General features: G+C 42.4%; 1 protein-coding gene across 1 annotated transcript in view; it reads right to left on the bottom strand.

Moving 5' to 3' along the window:
• ANO2 (anoctamin 2) overlaps positions 1 to 23,291 on the bottom strand; it is a 378,662-nt gene that overhangs the window by 76,074 nt on the left and 279,297 nt on the right. Inside the window, exon 16 of the mRNA XM_033223504.1 lies at positions 10,883 to 10,957. Coding sequence (XP_033079395.1) covers positions 10,883 to 10,957 — 75 coding nt within the window. The remainder of the gene's footprint in view (positions 1 to 10,882; positions 10,958 to 23,291) is intronic.

Raw genomic sequence — 23,291 nt, 5'->3', positions numbered from 1 at the left:
TCTACTTACCTAGGAAAGCCTTCTTTCCCACCCTCCCTTCCTCCCCAGCCCCACTCCCGGCACACTTTACTCAGCTCTCTGATTCTTTGCAGGTTTACCTTCTCTGGTCTTGATTTCCTATCCCACTATAGAAATCAAGATCTGAATCTCTCGTATGGTGTTTCCCAGAGCATTTCAAGATTCACAGAGCTTTCAAGTTGTAGGAACTTGCAGAGCACCAACCCAGCCATGTGACCATTTTGCAGATGAAGAAACAGGCATGGAAAAGTGAAGATTTGCTGAAGTCCACAAGGTGTGGACTACAACCCTACTGTTCTGGATCATGGTAGAAATTTTAAAATCTTAGCATTTAGGAATCATCTATGTACAGTCTTTAGTCTCATACATAAGGAAACTGAAGCCCAAGAGGCAAAAATGTGATTGATCCAAGGTCTGGAGGGTATATGGTAGAGCTGAGATGTTAATGGTGATAACATCATCAATACCAGCTAAACTATTTGTGCCTTCTAGATGTCTTTATTCGATGCATATATTCACTAGCACTGATTCTTTTAACTACCATGCAAGACATGCCTTTAATACATGAGATTTAATGATGATTTAGGATTTGAACCCTGCTCCATGGTTCCAAAGTCTACAATCCCATCCTGACATTAGAACCCAGGTTTTCCAGCACTAAATCCAATATTATTTCCACCACTGTGGTTACATTATTTATTTACTTTTTCTTTTTTTGTTGTTTGAGATAGAATTTCACTCTTGTTGCCCAGGCTGGAGTGCAATGGCGCGATCTTGGCTCACCGCAACCTCTGCCTCCCAGGTTCAAGCGATTCTCCGGCCTCAGTGTCCCAAGTAGCTGGAATTATAGGCATGTGCCACCACATCTGGCTAATTTTGTATTTTTAGTAGAGATGGGGTTTCTCCATGTTGGTCAGGCTGGTCTCTAACTCTCTACCTCAGGTGATCTGCCTGCCTCGGCCTCCCAAAGTGCTGGGATTAGAGGCGTGAGCCACCGTGCCCAGCCCACATGATTGATTTTGTTTATTAAGTTCAATACACATTTTCTGGTTGCTTATTGTGCAAACCACTGCACTGGGTATATTCCATGTTTGTGATCTGTCTCTTCCAACTAGGTCAAAAGGAGGTTTGTCTTGTACCACATTCTGTGCCTCAAGCCACTCCATAACAGCGCCTCCTGTAGAACCGGTTTGGTAAAGATTCGCTGGTCAGTAGCTCTAGGGGATCTGGCTGCCCTGCACATGGTCATTTTATTATGGTTCCTGTTGCTTTTGGTGTTTTAACATCACAACTTTACTTCTGGGGCATAAACAAAATGCAACATAAGCCAGGCTACAGAGTCCAGAGTCCTACTGACACCAAGAGAGAGACAGGAAAGAGAGGGGGCCTCTTCATCGCCATCCAGAACTTGCATTCTGAAGCAAAGTTGAGAAAATCATTGCACACATACAACAAAGATGAGCCTAGTAGCAGCTGGATGGAGTCACAGGCCTCTGTTCACGAGCTTCTGGTATGCTCTCAGCAGACAGCAGGGGGATTAGTCAGAGAAAACTCCACAGAAAAACGTTTTGGGACAGACTTAGAGGGAAAGACTTAGAGGAAAGAATAATAAGGAAGAACTTTCCGGAAAAGGGAAGAGGAGCAAGTAGCAATGCACAAGGCACAAGTAACCTCTGCTGATCCCCAGCATGGCACACAATAGTAGCTCAAGTATAAAAATACAGGCGTGGGCACACACTAACAACTTCATCATCGACATAGTACGCTGCCTATGACATCCACCTATTTTATTTTATTTTATTTTTTTTATTATACTTTAAGTTCTAGGGTACATGTGCATAACGTGCAGGTTTGTTACATATGTATACTTGTGCCATGTTGGTGTGCTGCACCCATCAACTCGTCAGCACCCATCAATTCGTCATTTATATCAGGTATAACTCCCAATGCAATCCCTCCCCCCTCCCCCCCCATGATAGGCCCCGATGTGTGATGTTCCCCTTCCCGAGTCCAAGTGATGTCATTGTTCAGTTCCCACCTATGAGTCAGAACATGCAGTGTTTGGTTTTCTGTTCTTGTGATAGTTTGCTAAGAATGATGGTTTCCAGCTGCATCCATGTCCCTACAAAGGAACCACCTAGTTTATTTACCCATTCAGTCATTCATAAAATGTGTCTTAAGCTCTTCCTTGTGCCAGTCTCACTTCTAGGTCCCAGTAGGAAAAGGAAACAGAAAGCACTGCCTTCACAGAGTGGATCTTCTAGTGGGAAAACATAGACAATAAACTAATAAATAGGTAAAATACGTAGTACCTTCAGCATGAGAAATACTGTGGAGACAAAGAAGGCAAAGAGGGCACAGAGATCAGTTGCAATTTAAAATAGGGTGGTTGGGAAAGAGATGGGTGAGGAAGTGACCTTTTACCAAAGACCTAAAGGAAGGATTTAAGGGAAGTGGGCAAGGGGACAGGTGGAGTGGGAGATGGGTGGGCAGCCAGGAGGGGGCCCTGCAGTGTGTGGATGTTGGCTTCTACACCTCAGGAAATGGGAAGGCATCAGAGAGTTTTGAGCACAGGAGGGATGTGAGTTGGTTTAGGTTTTAAAAATTAGCATGCTGATGATCCATCAGGGGTAGTGTGCAAATAAGGCAGATCAGTGAAGGGGCTATGATGAGAATCCAGGCTGTGGAGGAGGATTTCTGATGGTGGACTCCCAATATCCAAGTGTAAGAAAATGACTATCTGGGGCATAGGAGGAAAGCTCAGGCACCTAGCTCTAGAGGAGGGACATTGCCTCTGACAATCCCCTCCCTTACAAGAAGAAAACAGGAGGGCCCATCTAAAAAGGAAACTTTAGCTGAACACACTGGATTGGTGAAGAGAGAGAGAAAGTCCGTCTTTGTCCATGCTGGCCTCTAACACAAGGAGGCAGATGAAATGGCACTGGGGCATTTCTTTGCTCTCATCACCCCATGAAAAGCATTTCCAACTGACTTTGTAGATTGGCATGTCTGAAACCTTCTTAATGCCCATGGTCCTGGCATCTTCTGACTAGGTTCAAGCACAGGGGTGAAGAAAGGAATGAGACGAGAGATACAGTAGGTGTCTATGGCTTACCCTAACTTCACCACAGAAAATTACTTGTTTCTAAGCACCACCCTGAGCCCTTCATCTCATGCTCCACACCTTGTTCTAGGGTAATGCCAAGTCCTTTTTCTTTAGAAAACATCAGAGTGAACAGCAACTTACAGAATGGGAGAAAACGTTTGCAATCTACCCATCTGACAAAGGGCTAATATCCAGAATCTACAAAGAACTTAAACACATTTACAAGAAAAAAATAAACAACCCTATCAAAAAGTGGGCAAAGGATATGAACAGACACTTCTCAAAAGAAGATATTTATGCAGCCAACAGACACATGAAAAAATGCTCATCATCACTGGTCATCAGAGAAATGAAAATAAAAACCACAATGAGATACCATCTCACACCAGTTAGAATGGTGATCCTTAAAAAGTCAGAAAACAACAGATGCTGGAGAGGATGTGGAGAAATAGGAATGCTTTTACACTGTTGGTGGACTTCCATCACCAGTGGTGGGAGTGGTTAAACTAGTTCAACCATTGTGGAAGACAGTGTGGCGATTCCTCAAGGATCTAGAACTAGAAATAACATTTGACTCAGCCATCCCACTACTGGGTATATACCCAAAGGATTATAAATCATGCTGCTATAAAGACACATGCACATGTATGTTTATTGCAGCACTATTCACAATAGCAAAGACTTGGAACCAACCCAAATGTCCATCAATGATAGACTGGATTAAGAAAATGTGGCACATATACACCATGGAATACTATGCAGCCATAAAAATGGATGAGTTCATGTCCTTTGCAGGGACATGGATGCAGCTGGAAACCATGATTGTGAGCAAACTACCACAAAGACAGAAAACCAGACACCGAATGTTCTCACTCACAGGTGGGAACTGAACAATGAGAACACTTGGACACAGGGCAGAGAACATCACACACTAGGGCCTGTCGGGGGGTGGGGAGTAGGGGGAGGGACAGCATTAGAAGAAATACCTAATGCAAATGACGAGTTAATGAGTGCAGCAAAGCAACATGGCGCATGTATACATATGTAACAAACCTGCACGTTGTGCATATGTACCCTAGAACTTAAAGTATAATAAAAAATAAAAATAAAGAAAGAAAACTGGGATTTTTTTTTTAAGTGGGAAAAAGAAATGGGAACAAGATAGTTCAAACAAAGATTTTTAAAAACCAAATAGGCAGGAAACAATATAATGTATTGTCCAATCTGAAATACTTTTGAGAGTAAAAAAGTGCTATTAATAATTCCCCCTGGCCTGGAAGCTTAAGCCTGGACAAGCTTGAGCACCTGACTGTGAAGGGTGATGCGTAAAGGGGGCTCCCCCCATTCCCACCACTCTGCTCCCAGCTCCCGCCCGCATGGTTCAGTTCCCAGAACTTGCTGGTGGCAGTTGTGGGACCCCAGGCAGAGTGAGATTCTCAATTCGTTATTGGTTCTGATACAGAATCTTGCATTTATATCAAGATTTGGAGTTGGGTGGGGTTGGGAAAGGGAAGATTTTATAAAGGAGAGATAATTATGTACTATTTGTGGACAATAAAAATATTCCCACTTTCCAGTCTAGCTTTAGGAGGTATCAATGGAATTTTAAAAAAAGAAAAAACTCAGAATTTTGGCAAGATGATCCGCCATTGACCCAGTTTTTAGTATTTGTTGAATGGTGGCCCAGTGATCAATTTGTTGTTGTTGATGATGATGATGATGATGATGATGATGACGATGGTGATGATACAGATTTTTCTCTCGGGCAGCAGCTAAGCTCCTAGTTTCAGTGTTCTTCTTGCCTGACTTACCAGTGGCATGTGATACAATTGATTGCCCTGCCCCTTTGAAATGCTTTCTTGACTTCTGGGACTCTGTATTCTCCCCTGTCCCTTTTCGATTCTCCTCTCTGGCCCCTCCTCATGCTCCTAAACTTGAGCACTGCAGTGTCCTGGGACTTGGTCTTTGGACATTTTCTCTATCTACTCTCATTCCCTTGGTGATCTCGTGCAATCTTAGAGCTTTAAATGCCTTCTAGTGATTAGGTCTCCAGCCTGGACATCTTCCCTGAACTCTAGATTCATATCCATCATGAGGGCAACCAAGTAAGGAATAACTGCAGATTTTGGGCTGCTCAGGATAAAAGCCTTGGAGTCATTCTTGACTTCTTTTCAGTTTTATACCACACGATCAAATTCTTTCAGTTCACTTTCAAAATAGAACCAGCATCTGAACACTCTTCACTCTCACCCTGCCCAGGCCACCACACTTCTTGCATTATCACAACAGATTCCTACTTGATCTCCCTCTTCCCACCCTTGCCTTTCTACCAGCATGTTCTCGCCCCAGCAGCCAGAATGATCCTTTTGAAATGTATGTCAGGTCATGTCACTCCCTGCAAAACCCTCTACTAGGGGTTCTCATCTCACATAGAATGAACCCATGTCCTTACTGTGGCCTCCAGGGCCCTACCTACAGGGCTCCTCATTACTTCTCTAACTGTGTCCCCCTTTGCACTATCCCCTGCAGGGTGCTCAGCTCCAGCCACACTGTGGCTCTTTCTTGCTGTCCCTCCTGATGCCAGGCATTGCTTCCCTTGGGCCTTTTCTCTTGCTGTTTCCTCTGCCCAGAATGTTCCCCCTAGAATATCCATGTGGCTGGCTCCTCCGTCTCCTCCAGATCTTTGATAAAATGTCACCTTAATGAGAACTTACCTGACCAACCCATTTAATATAAGCATTTTGTGTCTTTTTAAATTTTATTGTGAACATACAGAAAAATCCATTTTGCACACACACACACACACATACACACTGAATAAAACAAACACCAGTATAGCCCAGACCAGCACTGCCAGCAGCTTCGAATCCCCTTCTCCCCAGTACACACACATGGTCTCCCATCCTTGCTGCTCCTTTGGATCCAACCACTGTGCAGAATTTTGTGATACTCATTATCTTGCTCATTTGATAGTTTTAACACCGAGGTATGCATCCTTAAACTATATAGTTGAGTATTGTCTCTGAACACTATGAGTAGATTCAAACTGTATATACTCTTTCATCTTGTTTTTTTTACCCTTGATGTTATACATAACTATTAGTTTGCTCATTTTCATGACTGTATAGTATTTAATTGTATAAATATGCCTCAATGTATGTATCCATTCTGGTGGTGACAGGCATTTGGACTGTTTCCAGGTTGAGTTATTATAAACAGGGCTTCCATAGACATCCTTATACATGTATTTTGCTGCTCATGTACACAAGTTTTTCTAAGACAGATATCCAGGAGTAGAATTTCTGGACCCCAGGATACATGTACTTTCAGTTTCACTAGATAATGCCAAACTACATCCAAAGTGTTTTTGTTTTTTCACCTTATACTCCCAATAGTAGAGTTCACAATGCTCTTTTGATCTGTATCTTTTCCAACACTTGTTATTTACAGACTTTTGGGCATATATGGTATCTCACTGTGGTTTAAATTAGAATTTCCAGGATTACTAATGAGATTGGGTATTCTTTTATAGGTTTATTGGCCATTTGGATTTCCTCTTTTGTGAAGTACATATTCATCTTTTTCCTATTTTGTACTGAATTACCTTTTTCCATGTTTTTAAATTCTTTATATATGTTAAGAGTAATTCTTTTGAGTTATAGTGGTTGCAAATACATTATCCCATTCTGATAATTTGTCTTCTCACAGAGTTTATTAGGTATTTTATGAACTTAAATTCTTAATTCTAACATAGTCAAATTTACCAGCATTTTATTATGGTTGTGTTTTTGTATCTTGCTCAAGAAATTCTTCCCTACCCCAAGGTCACGAAAACATTTTTTTCTTATATATTTAAAAACTTGATTGTTTTCCCTTTCACAGTTCATCTTTAAAATACACCTAGAATTGATGTTTTTGAGTTGTGTGAATAAGGCCTAGGTTTATTTTCTTCTGTATGGACGCCCAACTGTCCCACAAGCATTTACTGAGAAGTTCATTCTTTTCCCCATTTATATGCAGTGCCACTTTCATTACTCTGGTTCTTGGTTTTCTATTTTGTTCTTCGGTCTAATTATCTCTTCCCACAAGAATATAACATTATCCTACTTATTGTAGTTTTATAATTAGAGTAACATATCCATCCTTCAAGAGTTTGTTGACTATTCTTAGCCTCTGTGCTTCCATATAAATCTTAAAATCAGTTGATCGACTGGACAATCTAAAGACCTTAGAACATTATTGTTCTATTTATTGCCCACCCAACTTACATATTATTGTTGCATATATTTTAGTTCTATCTTCTTTAACTTCATGAAAATTGGCATTATTATTTTTACAGTCAAGGTTCATATAGGTTTTCTCACATATTTACCACTTTAAAAGCTCTTCATTCCCTTCTAAAACCATGATCTTCCATATGGGATCATATCCAAGGCACATTCTTAGAATTTATTTTAATGAGAGATTCAGTTGATAGCAAACTCTCAGTTTTTATTTGTCTGTAAATATCTTTAATTTATCCTTACCACCACATGATATTTTTCTTGGGCATAGAATTCTCAGTTAGAAATTGTTTTGTTTTCAGCACATGAAGAGGGCTTTTCACTGTATTCCGACTTCCAATGTGCTATAAAATATCAGTTGTAAGTCCACGTGTCTTTCCTTTGAAGGTAATTTGCCTTTGGATTTGTGGCTGCTTCTGAGACTTTTCTTGTGTCTCATATATTCTATAATTTCACTATGATATATCTAGATACAGATTTTTTTTTACTTTTTCTGCTTGGGTTTCATTGGGATTCTTCAATCTGTGGATTGGCATTCTGCATCAAATTAGGAAACCACCAGTCCTTATATCTCATTCATTACCTGTTCTCTTTCAACCTGTCTTCCATGTTGCCAATTTTTTGTGTCGCTATGCTGTATTACAGATAATTTATTCCATCCTGTATAGAAGTTTACAAATTCTTTCTTCAGCCTTGTCTAACTTGTTGTTAAGTCTATCCATGGCTGAGGCGGGAGAATCGCTTGAACCCGGGGGAGGGAGGTGCAGTGAGCCGAGATTGCGCCACTGCACTCCAGCCTGGGTGACAGAATCAGACTCCGTCTCAAGAAAAAAAAATCTATCCATGGTTGTGTGTGTGTGTGTACACATATACATACACATATATACATGGCATATAAAAATCATATATATAACAATATTTTTGTTAATTTCTATATATATATTTATTTCTAGCAGATAGAGGTTTATTGGTTAGTTTTCACATCTGCTAGATAATTTTCCAAATAGTTTCTTATTCCTTATGTATATATATATATATATATTTTTTTTTTTTTTTTTTTTTTTGAGACGGAGTCTCGCTCTGTCGCCCGGGCTGGAGTGCAGTGGCCGGATCTCAGCTCACTGCAAGCTCCTCCTCCCGGGTTTACGCCATTCTCCTGCCTCAGCCTCCCGAGTAGCTGGGACTACAGGCGCCTGCCACCTCGCCCGGCTATTTTTTTGTATTTTTTAGTAGAGACGGGGTTTCACCGTGTTAGCCAGGATGGTCTCGATCTCCTGACCTCGTGATCCGCCCGTCTCGGCCTCCCAAAGTGCTGGGATTACAGGCTTGAGCCACCGCGCCCGGCCCCTTATGTATATTTTTAAGTTTGCTGTTTTAACCTGTGACTGGTAATTTCAATATCTCTGGTCTTTGCTGTCTGTTCCTGCTGGTTCTTTCATATGGTGCTTCAATTTCTTGAGTAATTAGTTGTTTTTAACTGTGTTCTCTTCATCGCCCTTGAAAAATTCTTTCGGGTGACTTTTTGAGGCCTGGCACAAATATGCTTCCCAACAGAGAGAGCTTATATTTGCTTCCTCTGGGCACCTGGGAGCCCTACTAGTGTTGGGTTAAGTTCACAACCTGAGGTTCCCTGATCCTCTTACGTGGTGACCCAGGATAGAAAGCCACAACAGGGATTGCCCCTGGCCACTTCTTAAGGACAGAGTTTTGTTTCCCCTTTCCTCCCTTTTCTGCTTAGATCCATAACAATTTTTCTGTAGTCTCATAAGTGGGAAAGGGTGTGTACAGTCCAGTTTCATCTTTACTCTGAACATAGCCCTTTGGAGTTCTGATTTAATTTGGTGAGGACATCCTGTTATAATCCCCATTTGGGGCCATCCATCATCCCTAATTTCTATCCTGCTTGCTCCCATAAAACCTCCAAAACCAAAGCCTAGGTTTGCCTAGACGGGCAAATGTTCTCAAGGTAAAAGCAGATCTAGTGCCCAGGCATTTGTTTCCTTGGTTCCCATTTTCCTTTAGATTTTAGCCTCTGGTATTACTTCCTATCCTGTTAGTCCTTGGAGGCTTTGAGAAGATTGAAAAACATATTCATTCAATTTTTTTGGTAAATTTTAGCAAAATGGGAAGTTACAAATAGCCTAACCTACTACTACTGGAGACAGAAGTCTATTTTACCTATTTATTGTTATTTATTTACTTATTTATTGTCTGCAAATTTTTTAAGAGAGAGACTATTTTGTTTTGTTTTCTGCTGTATCCCCAGTGTCTAAGAATGGTGTCAAGCACATCGTTTGACTCATTAAATGCTGAATGAAGGAATAAACTCTTTAACAATAATATGCATATTGTGGGAGGCTTTGAAGTGCTAAATTAAACTTTATGTCATAACAGCTTAACACACGGCAACTCACCACATATTCTCAAATAAATTCCACATGCCTTGCACTTGTTAAGCAATGAAAAGAAAGCAAATTTAGACTTCTAAGCTGTGGCAAGGCACCCATCAACTCTGTACTTCATCTGAAAAATGAGGAGTTGAATTGGTGATATCTAAGTTTCCTTCACCTTTTACATTTCTAAGATGAAAACACAGTTCCTGTACTTAAAGGTCATGATGGCAAAAACAATGGCAAAAAAAAAAAAAAGAAACCTCAGGCCAGAGTCAGAGTTACAAGAATTTCCAGACCAATTTTTGGAATAAGTGATCCCTCTTCCACCCTGCAACTAACATGTAGGTCTACTTAGAAATGCTCTGAGCTGTGAGTACACACACTCCTTTGTAAAGCAAAACCTCCAATCTTGAATACCGTAAGGAATATTTCCATAAAGAGATACGGGGTATTAGTAACCCTAACATTGTCCTCTGATTTTTGCCTTCCCCGAGGTCCTCTAGCTTCAGGTACTGCTGTCTTGCCCATGCTGGCAAACAAGAATAAACTGTTACCACTTTATTGATCTAACTCAAATACGAATCACAGGATTTTCCCTCAGCTTTCCCTGACACAGCTGAGACCATCTGGATCTTGCAAAAGGGCTGTACCAAATTCTAAGGTACAGCACAAGGAAATAAACCCAGCAACTATAGGAAAGCTGAAGAATCACACCGAGCCCAAGCTGGCTATCTCCTGTGGCTTCCAGACTCTGGTCTAGCCACAAACGTCAGAGAGAGCCACCCCACAGCCCAAACAGGCTGCTGCAGTTGCAGCCATCTTACCTGATTCCTTCTCCAAGTTTCTGGTCTGTCTCGATGCGGAAGCACCATCTGGTAACCCACTCCCTGGAAGTTCCAACTTCTAGCAGGTGTGGTCAATGGCCTCACTATGAGACAAGATCCTGCCCCTCTACACAGGACTGTGGCTTTCCCTTTACCAACCTCTCATTATTTTCCCAGCAGAATATAATATCCACAATAGTCACATAACAGCATCTACATGCATGCAGTCACGGGCAAGTGGTCCCTCAAAGAAATTACCATGAATAAGATGGAGGCAAAGTTCATCAGGTAACCTGGGAAACGATCCTTCCAGGTCAGTTTATCTTCATCATCCTGGGGAGAAACAGGAGAGCAGAGACAATTAGAAGGCACAAATAACAGATATTAATTAATTTGCTCTCAATTTGCATATATTTGCATATGATTGATCATTATCACCCTATATAGATATATTTCTAGTCACTGATGCCTTACTCTCCATATTATCAACAACTCTCCTAATCTGATAATTTCTAGATGAGCTGGCGTAGCCTGGAAAAATTACAATGAAAAAAGGATACGATTTTATTTCAAACTCACACTGGGCTGAAGTTCTAATTCACCCACTTATCAGCTGTGTGATCCTGGATATGTCTCTTATTAACATTTCCCATCTTTTATTTCCTCATCTGTAAACTGGGCACAGTAGTGATACCTGCCCTGCCTACTGCACAGGGCAGTTTTCTTTGTTTTGTTTTAGTAAGAAACATGTGAATATAGTAAAGCAATGGACAAATGACAGGTAACAACCCAACCACAGGGCGGCATCCCATAAATAGATCATCTGTTAAATAAAACATCAACCACTGATCTTAGAGCCTAATAATTGTGCAAATTACCACAATTTTGTTCTTCAAAGAGGCTACATGTAGTATTATGTGCTCTCCCTTGTCACAAATCCAAACATTTTGAGGCACAGGTTAAGCTGATCCATTCAATCAACTTGGCTGAGAATCCTACCTTTTTCCCCTTGGACTGGGTCCAGTTCACCCAGGCCATTATCCTGGGACAATTGTATCACTAACCAGAGTCCTCCTTCAGCATGCTCTGAGGACCCTCATTTGGTGGGGGACAGGGGAGGGGCTGCCAACAGCTATGAATGATAAACAGCTCTGCTAATTAAACGGCTCTGCTGTATAAATTTAGTTCAGGCACTTGATTTCTCTGAGCTGCAGTTCTATAAAATTAGAATTGATACAGCTGTCCTGCCTACTACACAAGGTAGCTGGGAAGACCATCTGAAGCCGTGTTTGTGAAGGTGCCGAGAATATGGCAGAGCACTCCCTGCCAGTAAGGCAAGAATCCACGAGTAAGTCTGCAAGGTATCTGAATGCGGCTCAGCGGTGAGCGCTCCAGGGCCCCTGCTCTCTCCTCTCCCTCCCTCACCACTGATATTCAGAACACACCTGATTTGGCGCTAGCAACAGTGCCATCTAGCCTTTGAAAGCTTGTACTGTAAGCGAAGGACCTCCTTATCCTAAAAGATTTCTTTCTAAAAATCCCTCTAGGGCCCACTGTGCGTTGATCTTGGTGCCAGGCACAGTGGGAGACAGAAGAAAACCGACAGGATCACCACTCCTGGGGGGCTCACAGGCTAAGGAAACAGAGATGACACCCACACACCAAAAGGTTTAAGAACCCCTGGTCAGTTTGGGAGTGAGGGTTATCTTGGGAGTGAGCCTGAAGGGATGTGAGAAGAGGAACAATTCTCGTGCCTGGAACTGAGCAATGGGTGGAGTTGGCTTAATAAATTGTGGTGGGAATGAGTGTTATAGCTGAATTCACTTAGTAATTAGCACTTACATTTACAGATTATGTAAACAGGGAATAGATTCAGGTTTGCACAGACTCAGTGATAGAATCCTGTTGCTAGACTCTTGGCCCAACAGGCTTTCCATCATACAGTGAGAACAAGGTAACTACATCTTGTGGCCATTCTGAAGAAATAGGAACCTATTAACCTATTTCTGATGGGATTGGAACAAGACTCATTCACGTTCTTCTAAATTAGGCCAAACATCAAGAGGGAGTAGAGTTCCTTTCATTTTCCTTCAGTATTAATTCTTAGTTTCACTCACACACTAACATTTTCCTTACAGGTATTTTTTTTTTTTTTTTTGGAGATGAATTCTCACTCAGTTGCTCAGGCTGGAGTGCAGTGGCACGATGTTGACTCACTGCAACCTCCGCCACCCAGGTGCAAATGATTCTCCTGTCTCATCTTTCTGAGTAGCTGGGACTACAGGCACGTGCCACCACATCCGGCTAAGGTAGAGACAGTGTTCCACCGTGTTAGCCAGGATGGTCTCGATCTCCTGACCTTGTGATTTGACCCGCCCACCTTGGCCTCCCGAAGTGCTGGGATTACAGGCGTGAGCCACTGCACCCGGCCCCTTAAGGGTATTTTTAAAAGATTTTTCAAGCTGTTGACAAGGAAAACTGAGGATGGGCTGACGGATGATAACACTCAATAGGGATTCTGAAGAGAAATTTGAGGGGCCAGGGAAGGACTTTTCCTGAGCCTCCCGCCCAATTATGGTCAAGGTTTTGATGAATAAGTCTTGACTCAGTCCTGCTCAACAAACAAAGTCTACACAGTGCCAGTGGGCCGGGCTCTGTGCTAGATACTGAGGACACGCTGAGGAGAAGGTTCAGCTCTGCCCAGGAGGAGCTCAGAGACCACCAAGGGAACAAGGAAAAGCAATTCTAAGCTAAATCTGATTAGGAAGGTGGCATTACTATTTTGCATAAAAACGAGACATAACTAAAAAGCAACCAAATTAAATGTCCACTCAAAGCAACTGAAAGAAAAAATGCTCATTTTGATATAACGTTCTAGTGTATGTTGAAAAATCACCCCTTCTTATGTTTACATTGGTGATCTCTTTTTTCTGGAAGTCACAGCTCCCAACACACACACAGTGCTCATGCGTTCAGACACTCTCCCAACATGAGAAGCCAAGAGAAACACAAACATTGCCCCGCTGTCTTCCAAGCTCCCAAAGTCACTAGTAAAAATGACAGTGAGTAAAGTAGTCTTTACTTATAATAAGCTGGCTCTAATAATGGAAGCCAATTAAAATTCTCCATTCACAGATACATTAACAACATGAAGACTTGCAATAAAATATCCTTAACTTAAATACATTCTGCTTACAAATCCTATGGCCAGCATGTAAGACAGCACAAAGAGAAGTAGGCTTGCAACCAGGACATCCAAGTTCTGAACTCTTGGCTCTGGTACTTCTTAGGTGAATGACCTTGGGAAATTCCCAGATCCTCAGCTTCTTTATCTGTAAAATAATTTATGTGCCCTATCTGTAAACTAGAGTTATATCTATCACACCAAATTACCATGCATTTAAAATTGCCCAACCTGTGAAGCAGGTCAAGAGAGTGCAGGCACACAGAGGTATGAGAACTCTTAGCACCTCTCTCTCCTTTTAAAATGGAAATAACACTTGTCCCACCTAAGTAGCCCAGGTATTGTGTGGATCACATGAGTGCATGCATATGAGAGAGCTTTGTAAACTGGAAGGCTCATAAAAGTAAGGTCTAATCAGCTTCATGATATAATCAAAAGCAGGTGACTATAAAGCACTTAGCTAATGCAATCATTGTTAAGACAGGAGCCTAGCTGTCCTCTGTGCTAGCTTCTTTGTCTCAGCTCTTTGTGTCTATGTCCCTTGATGATGGCTCCCAGTTTTGAGCCTCCAGACAGCAAGCAGCACAGTAATAAAACCACATAAGTGCCCTTTTGGCAAGCTAAACATTTGGAAATGAAATCACTGAAAAGGCAATAGGTGAGAGTGCTATTTAAACAAATCCCTTGGAGAATAATTTTGTAAAGTGGCAATCATCCTTGAGTTGTTTTCTTCTTTTTTTTTCTTCTTTTTCTTTTTTTAGAGACAGAGTCTCTCACTCTGCCACCCAGGCTAGAGTGCAGTTGCACAATCATAGCTCGCTGCAACCTCTAACTCCTGGGCTCAAGTGATCATCCTGCCTCAGCCTCCAGATTAGCTGAAATTACAGGCATAGGACATCACACCTGACTTCATTTTTAATTAAGATATAATTTACACACAGTAAATTTCACCTTCATTAGTGTTTAGTTCTGTACGTTTTGATAAATATATAGTCATATAACCACAACCACAACGACAATCAAGATACAGAACAATACCATCACTTCCCATTATTCTCCCATGGTCCTTTGCAGTCTATCACCTCCCCCAATCCCCAGAACCTGACAAGATCTGTTTTATGTCCCTTTGGTTTTACCTTTTCCAAAATGTCATATAAGTGGATTCATAGAGTATGCAGGCTGTTGAGTTTGGCTTCTTCGACTTAGCATTTGAGATTCATGTTGTCCATGTGGTTGCATGTGTTGGTAGTTTGTTCCTTTTTATTGCTGAATAATATTCCACTGTGTGAAGGTACCACAGTTCATGTATCCTTCACTATTTGAGGGATGTTTGAATTGTCTCTAGTTTTTAGCAATTATGAACAAAGCCATCGTAAAAGTGTCTGTGCACTACTTTTGGTGTGAACATAGGTTTTCATTTCCCTTGGATAATTACCAAGAAATGGAATTACCAAGTCATAAGGTAAGTATATGTTTGACTTTGTAAGAATCTGCCAGACAGCTTCCCAAAGTGGGTGTACCATTTTGCATTTCCATTAATAAGATATGGTATTTCCTTCCTCTATTTTCTTTATTTTATTAAATACATTTTTTAGAATAGTTTCATATTTACAGAAAAGCTTCAAAGGAGTTCCCATATGCCCTGCACCCAGTTTCCCCTATTATATTAGTTAAATACATTTTTTCACAACCAATGAACCAATATTGTACAGTATTATTAAAGTTCATACTTTATTCATATTTTCTTATAAATATAATATAAAATCTAATATTACTTAAATTTAATAATATACTATTTATATTTGTTTTTACCTAATAGCCATTTTCTGTTCCAGGGTCCCCTCAAAGAAAATGCATTATATTTAGTCGTCATGCCCCCTTAGACTCCTCTAGACTGTGACAGTTTCTCAGACTTTTCTTATTGGGGGTGACTTCGTTCATTTTGAAGTGTACTGGTCAAGTATTTTGTAGAATGTCCCTCAACACAGGCTTGTCTGAAGTTTTTCCCATGATTAGACTCAGGTTATGCATTTGGGGGAGGAAGACCAAAGAGGGAAGGGGCCATTTTCATCACATCATATCAAGGGTACAGGCTAGAATATGACCACTGATGATGTCAACCTTGATCTCCTGGTAGAGATGATATCTGTCAGATTTTTCTGTTGTAAAGTTTCTTTTTTTCTCCTTTCCATACTTTACTCTTCAGAAGAAAGTCACAAAGTGCCCACATTTAAGGTGTGGGAATTACACTCCACCTCTCTGAAGGGGCAGGATCTGCAGATTCTCCTAGGTTTTTAATCCAGATTTTTATATTTTGAGTTTGCTAAAAGCAGGACTGTAAAGAAGAGATACTCAGTCATAGCAGTGTGAAACCAGTGCAGGTTACTCCCAACCCTAAAAGAAGAATGAAGATGATAAATGCCAAGTGACCAGGACTGGAGTGGAACTGGGTTTGGGCTTCAAAAGAAGCAGGCTGTGGTCCTCATTCTTTGGGAAGCCCACAAAGGACAGGAAGCCAAACCTTGCCATCCTCACTGGCAGTTCCATTATCATCATCTGCCTCAGCCCTCCAGATAATAGCAAGAGGGTCAGGAATAGGTCAGACTGGCTTCTATCAAAATGTTCATACACTGTCCCTATGTTCTGGCAAATATTTTGGGGGCAGTGTCAAAGAGAAGAGAAATATAATGGATTTGGAAATACAGGATGTGGGCTTCATTCTGTCTCCACCTCTTTATTAGCTGACCTAGGGCATATTGTTCAAATTATCTGTGTCCTCAAATCAGTATCTCTAATGGGACAACTGGTAACTTTCCTTACTGAGCACTCAATGAGTATACCACATATGTGACAGTACTTCAAAAATTACAAGTTCTATATAATCGTGAGTTGTAGTACTCTTGTTTCTATACAGGATGCATACATCGAACATCAAATATATACCTCAAGCATCATGCTAGCACCAGGCAGTAGGCATACATAGAAGAACAGCTCACATTATTGGCCCTAACTAGTAGCAGAAACTGAGAAAGATGAACACAAATTACGACACGATATGACATGCAAAGTGCTATGGAAACAGAGAGGAGGGAGTGAATTCCAACCTAGAGGAATAAGGAGACTTCAATGACTAGGAGACATTTCAGTTGTGATTAAAGAATGATTAGAGTTTCCCAGGATGCAAAGGGGGATGAAGGTATTCCAGAGAAAGCACCATGTGCAAAAGCATGGAGATACCATAACACACGGTATGATCAAATGGCTCAGTGTAATGAGAGGGTAGGATATATACACAGCAGCAGAGTTTTAGATAGATAAGGTTAAAATCAGATTCCTGACTACCTGGTAATCTATGGTGCATCTTTCATTATGACATGAAGGATCAAACATCAGAACAGAATGACACTTCTAGCTGGCAGATAGCAAGTCATCTGATAGTAGGCTGGCAGGGGTCACAGAGAACAAATAATCCAGTCCCTTGCTGATCAGATCAGTCCTGAGGTACAGGAGGAGAGGTGACACACCCATGGCTAGTCAGCAACTTCATTCTAGCCAACACCAGAACAGGGTCTCTGATACTTCTGCTCAGTTGTTGAGAAGGCTGTGGCTAACTGGTTCCTTGATAAGGAATGGTTGCTTCTAGATTTTAAATTCTAAATAATATCCAAGGACCTTCTAAACATGAATTATGTTTTAATGCCATAGTTGATTTATTCCGATGGTGAAAAATATTGAAAGCAATTGCTTATTTGCATTCAGTTCTGTGTACTGTTTGAGGAGCAGAGCTGAGGTGCTGTTTGCCTATCACTTCCAAACCTTTACTCTTCTGTCTATGAGAGCCTCTCCTTTGGGGGGCACACCATTCAGCCACAAGGACTTGTACTTTGTGATGACCATCTGCATCGCCATCTTCCCCAATCCTGCCATCATCACAAGCCACTGAGATCCAGAAACTGACTTGCTCCTCAATGTCCTCATGTCAACCCTACTTCACTCTGGCCAGCAGCTCCTCACCACAGTCCAGGTAATGTTGATATTTGGAACTCTTCACTTCCTATTCTTCCACTACTCTTAGTCTGGCCCACCACTCCGGTCATACTAAACATCACACACATGCTTCCGTGCCTGAGTTCATCTAACAGAGCCACACAACAGCGCCTCATATTGAATCAGAGCAGCCATCCCACTTCTCAATAAGATAAGGGATTCTGAGTGCCACCGAAAAAATTACACAACTGCATGGATTGATGTCACTATACAGTCACAACTAGCAACATCAGTTGTGCCCCCATTGCTTCCTGGCCATACTTTTTTCATTCTCCTATACATCCATCAGTTGTGTCCAAATTGCCCCTCTCTCTCCGCAAGCCCCCTCTTCTTCTATCCCTTTTCTCCCACTCATTACATAACTTCACTTTTTTATTGGGGAAAAAAAACACTCAAGATCATCATGTGAGAATCTCAATTTCTCCTTTTGCCATCTACAATTTTATCTTCATTTTTTCACATGTGACCTTTCTGTCTCATTTGGAGAGATGTCCCTCCCTCTTACTGACTGCCAGTCTTTCTACCTTTTCTTTAAATCTCATCCTCTCCTCAAGGACTTTGTTCTCCTTTATCTTAAAACTGTGTTTTCAGGCTTTTGCAGGTACCTTCAAAATCATCTGCAGGATTTGTTAAAACAGATTTCTGGGCTCCATTCCCAAAGATTCTGATTCAGTGGCTCTGGAATGGGGCCTGAGAATTTGCATTTTTAATAAGTTTTCAGGTACAGTGAGTGCTGCTGCTGCTGCTGTGTTGCTGCTAGTCAGGGAACTATACTAACTCTCTTAAACCATTTCCTTCTGCTGGGTATGGCCACCCTGCCTGCAGACACACCAAAAAAAAAAAAAGAGCTACCACTTTTAAATTGCTTACAATGTGACTGACAATTAGCTATGTGCCTTAGACATATCCCATTTAATTACTGTAGTAACTCGTGAGGGGTGATTATTATTCCCATTCTATAGCTGTAGGACCTGAAGGTTCCAGAATGTTATGGAACTCGTTCACAAGTGAATAAGTGGCAGCTCTGGAATCCAATGTGTGTGAGTCCAATGCCATGTACTCCACAGCCTCTCATGTGGTACAATACTCTGTCATCTAAAAAATACATGAACCATGAAGTAGCCACAATATTGGAAGGAGTCAGAAGAGAGGAGGGTGACCAAAACTCAGGGAGGGACACAGAGGCACAGCTCCTCTTGACAGAGAGATCAAGTAAGTTAAGAGCAGCAAGGCATCCGTTAGCGTTTGTCATTAAGATCATCGGCAACCTTTGTGAGGAAATTTCAAGGGAATAGTGGGAGTAAAACCAACACTGCAGATGATGAGGAAGTGGGTGGAAGGTGAGGGGAGAGCAGCTATAGTCTGCTTTCTGAAGAAGTTGGAGGGAACACAGGGTTGCAGAGTTCAGATGTTTAATACCAGCACTTCCCCATACTTTTTTCCTAGCTAAAGTGACTACCCACCTGTTGAGGACCCTCAAATTCTTATCACCAGCCCAGATCTCTCTGTTAAGCTCCAAACTCATTTGTCCAACTGCCTAGTGAGCATCTTCAACGGAATGTCCTAAGCTCAAATGTCCCAAAAAGAATGGATCACCTTGTTCCTTAAACCTTCTTTTTTATCCTAACTCAACCACGTGAACTGAACCATGACTCTTTGAGCAGGCGACACCTGAAACAGAGGCATTCCCTTGGCTTATTTCCTCCCACACACTCACAGTTGATCGGCCCCAGGTGTCGTGGGGTCCACTTCTTAAACCCTCTCCTGATCTTCCCCTCCTGTCCATTAATACTTCTGGTGGCTTAGTTCAGGCCCTGCACAGTGGACTCATTCCCCATCCACTGTACTTACTGATTTTCTTGCCTTTCCTCTTCATGAACTGTCAGTTCCAGGAGAGCAGAGGCCTTATAGGTGGTGTCTAAGCATAGTGTCAGATACATAGTGCAAACTCTTTCATTGTTTGTTCAACCAGTGTGTCTCCCACTTTCCCCTCAGACCCAAGCTGCTCCAAGCTGTCTCTGCTGGGTCTCCTATCAGGTCCTATCAGGACCTCAACTCTGAAAACAATCTTGGTAACATTTAACCAGCCTCACTTAGATCCCTCTCCATGTAAGGAGGCATGCAGGGCATGGCCTAGACACTGAGAATTCACTGAGGCCAGTGGCAGGTAGAAATAAAATGGAGAGTTTCTCATCTCTGTCTTCAGGGATACTGTCTGCCTTGATTTCCCAGGACAGGGGATCCAGATATTGCAGCAGGCAGAGGTCTTCTACAGATTGGGAGGGGACAGAAGCCAAATGCCTCTGGTCAGAGACACCACAGGGAACTGTGGATGGAGAGGGTTGGCAGGGCCGGGACAGAGTTTCTGAGGGAAGTCACGTGGGGGAGCCTGTTTCCAAGAATGACTTCAGTAAACCAGGGCTGGTTCAACTGCATGACAGATAGGAGCTGGTCCCAGACAAATGGACTCACGGCAGAGTGGGATTTAGAGATTGACTTGGTTGGGGGTGGGGGTGGGGGTGGCGGTGGAAGGCTAAAGCTCAGGTTCAACTATGTCTGAGAAAGAGTCAAATAGCAGTAGTTTGTTCCAAAGTCCTCATCAGGAACACAAGCTCCTAAAGTTGATCAAGCACCACTTGTGAGATTCCTGTGCTGGGTGCCTCCATGACACATTGTGATTTGATAGGGCTGGCTTGAGGAGACATCAATACGTGGAGGGCTTAGAGGAGGGAAGGCTGAGAAACAGCGAAACTCCAGAAAGAGAGGAACAATGTGAAGAAGTGCAATATACTTTTCCATTTTTTTGTTATGCTTTTTTTGAAATAGGGTCTTGCTCTGTCAGCCAGGTTGGACTGCAGTATACTTTTCCATTTGAGGGCCCTTGGGACATTGTCAGAGATGAGAATCAAGGAAAACCCAGGTGCTCCTGGGCTCAGGGAGGAGGTAGGAGTGTCCATCTGGTCTTACATGACTGAAGGTCTCTGGTTAATGAGCTTTATGCATTTTTATGAGCCAGCCCACTGTGTGCATCAGTTGCCCTGAGTGTGGGGGACTCCTCAGCACAATTTCAGGTGGAGATTAACAATTCTGGCAGCCAACGCCATAAATTCAGCCTCTCACAGAATGGCACATGTTCGAGGGCAGAGAGGGGACTCTGGCTGCTTTCACAAAATAAATGCAAGCCATAAACTGAGAGGAGTTATGCTGTGATCTCCTGGTTTGTGACTTCAGGCCACCTTAGCCCTCCATACATATGTTGACTAAAACAACAGAGAAAGAGATAGTGAGGTTCTGGGCCAGTAATCTGTGAAACGGGACCATAAAGTGACATTTGAGAAAAAATATTATCTGCTCATTTGTCTTTCTCTCCCTATCCTCATCCCCTTTTTCTTCTTCCTTGCTGGAGCTGGGCATCTCACCATGTCTGTCCTGGGAATGCTGCAGTGTGGTCTAGCCTGGAGGTGGCTGCCTGGGTTCAATTTCCAGCTTGCACACTTATTGAACGTGTGACTTCAGGCATGTTACCAACTTCTGTATACCTCCACTTCCTCACCCACAACAAAGAGATTGAAAATAGTGCCAACAGCACGAGACTGCTGCTGTGGAAATGAAATGAGGTAATGCATGAAATATGCATAGGACTGTGCCTGGCACATAGTTAGAACCCAATACTTGTTACCTATCATCTGATGATCAACAGCATCATCATTGTCATCATCATCATAATCATATCACCAAAATTAACATCATCATCATCAACATCATCACCATCATCATATTATCAACATTACCATCATCATCATCAATATCATTGTATCAAAATCAACATTAATCATCAACATCATTATCATCATTGTCATCAATATCATCATCATTGTCATCATCATCATTAAAATCATCATCAGCATCATCACTGCTTTATCCACCAGGGACCCTGTGGCCCTAACTGACAAGGAAACCCAGGTAATTATGGGCAAAGTTTTCTACAGCACAAACCCAGGGGCTGCTCTTCTTATCCCAAAGTCACACAACTGCCTTGTGTGACCTCATTCCACCACCTGGTCCCACTTTCCCCTCAGACCCAAGCTGCTCGATGCTGTCTCTGCTGGGTGACTTCCAAGGCTTCTCACAAACAGCACCTACTATAGCAGCAGAGGTTCCCCCACCAACTTCATCATCTTCTTTCTCTCGTTAGGTCTCCCTCTTAAAATATTTCTTTCTCCAGGCAGCCTTCATGGCCTGGTCAGAGGAGTGAGGCCAATATTTGAGTGCATATCCCTCCCTTCACGGAGCATTAGCCTCCCATAGCTCCTGTCAACACAACGTTAGTCTGCAAAATGGTCTTGGTCTCCACAGCCCAAGCACACCCAGCCTCTCTGGAGCTGAGCCTCCAGGTCCCACCCCTCAGGCCCGTGGACTCACCTATGACTGACCCTTGAAGCCTTCCAGCAGTAGAGAAAGACTTTAGGGACAGGGCCTCAGTCTAGGAGGGGAATCTTGGCAAAGGGGCACGAGGCAGTCATGTGGCACGGCACCTAAGTCTGCAGGCATGCCTAAAGCCCAGGACAGAACGCAGTGTAATTTGTGGCTAAAATGGAAAACATTCTTTATTCCTCCCACTGCTTGGTTTTCCTAGCAGACACAGAAGAACACTCTGGCTCCCTCTCTCCCCTCCTGGGGTCCAGCTCACTTACTCTGCTCTTTCTGGCTTCCCAGAGAGCTTGCAGCTCCCCTTTCTTTTTCTCAGCTCACTGCCTTGTCCTCCCTGGGTTCCAGTACTGGGCTGAGCTTCTCTGTGGCCATTCCCTAAATCCCAGCTGTTCTGCTGTGTGCCCTGCCTGGATTGGGATTTAAGAGCCTCTCCCCAGTCACTCTCAAGGGAGGCCCTTTTATTTTGTGATAGTGGTACAATGAGTCTTTGATGGGTTGCTCCTAATGAGGTGGGAAGGCCTGGGGCAAGCAAGTCCTCATCCCTCTCTGAGCCTTCTTGCCTGCAAAAGGGAGAGGCCAGCCTGAAGCTACCAGCAACCTCCATCAGTACTGCAGAAGATCCCTTACTTAACAATTTTTTTGACTTACAATTTTTCAACTTTACAACAGGTTTAGCAGGTCATTAAATGCATTTTCTTCTTAAAATATTTCTGACTTATGACAGGTTTATCCATCATAACCCCACTGTAAGTCAAAGAGCATCTTGACATATGAATCCTTGATACACAGCCCTTTCTATACCACCATACGAACATCTTAAGCCAAATGACTATGAACTTTGAATACATCTAAACCCTGTGCTGTGACCTCCAACGCTTACCACGATCTGAGCTTTGACTCCTCTCCAACTTCATCTCTTGCCATACAATCTTTTGTGTACTCCCTCTCAGCCACACTGGTTTCCTTCTTGTTCTTAGAACACACCAAGTTGGCTTCCATAGCAAA

Source organism: Trachypithecus francoisi, unplaced genomic scaffold, assembly GCF_009764315.1.
Source record: "Trachypithecus francoisi isolate TF-2019V2 unplaced genomic scaffold, Tfra_2.0 Lachesis_group11, whole genome shotgun sequence".
Taxonomy (NCBI): domain Eukaryota; kingdom Metazoa; phylum Chordata; class Mammalia; order Primates; family Cercopithecidae; genus Trachypithecus; species Trachypithecus francoisi.
The sequence above is the reverse complement of the archived record's forward strand: the minus strand, read 5'-3'. Positions and strand labels throughout refer to the sequence as shown.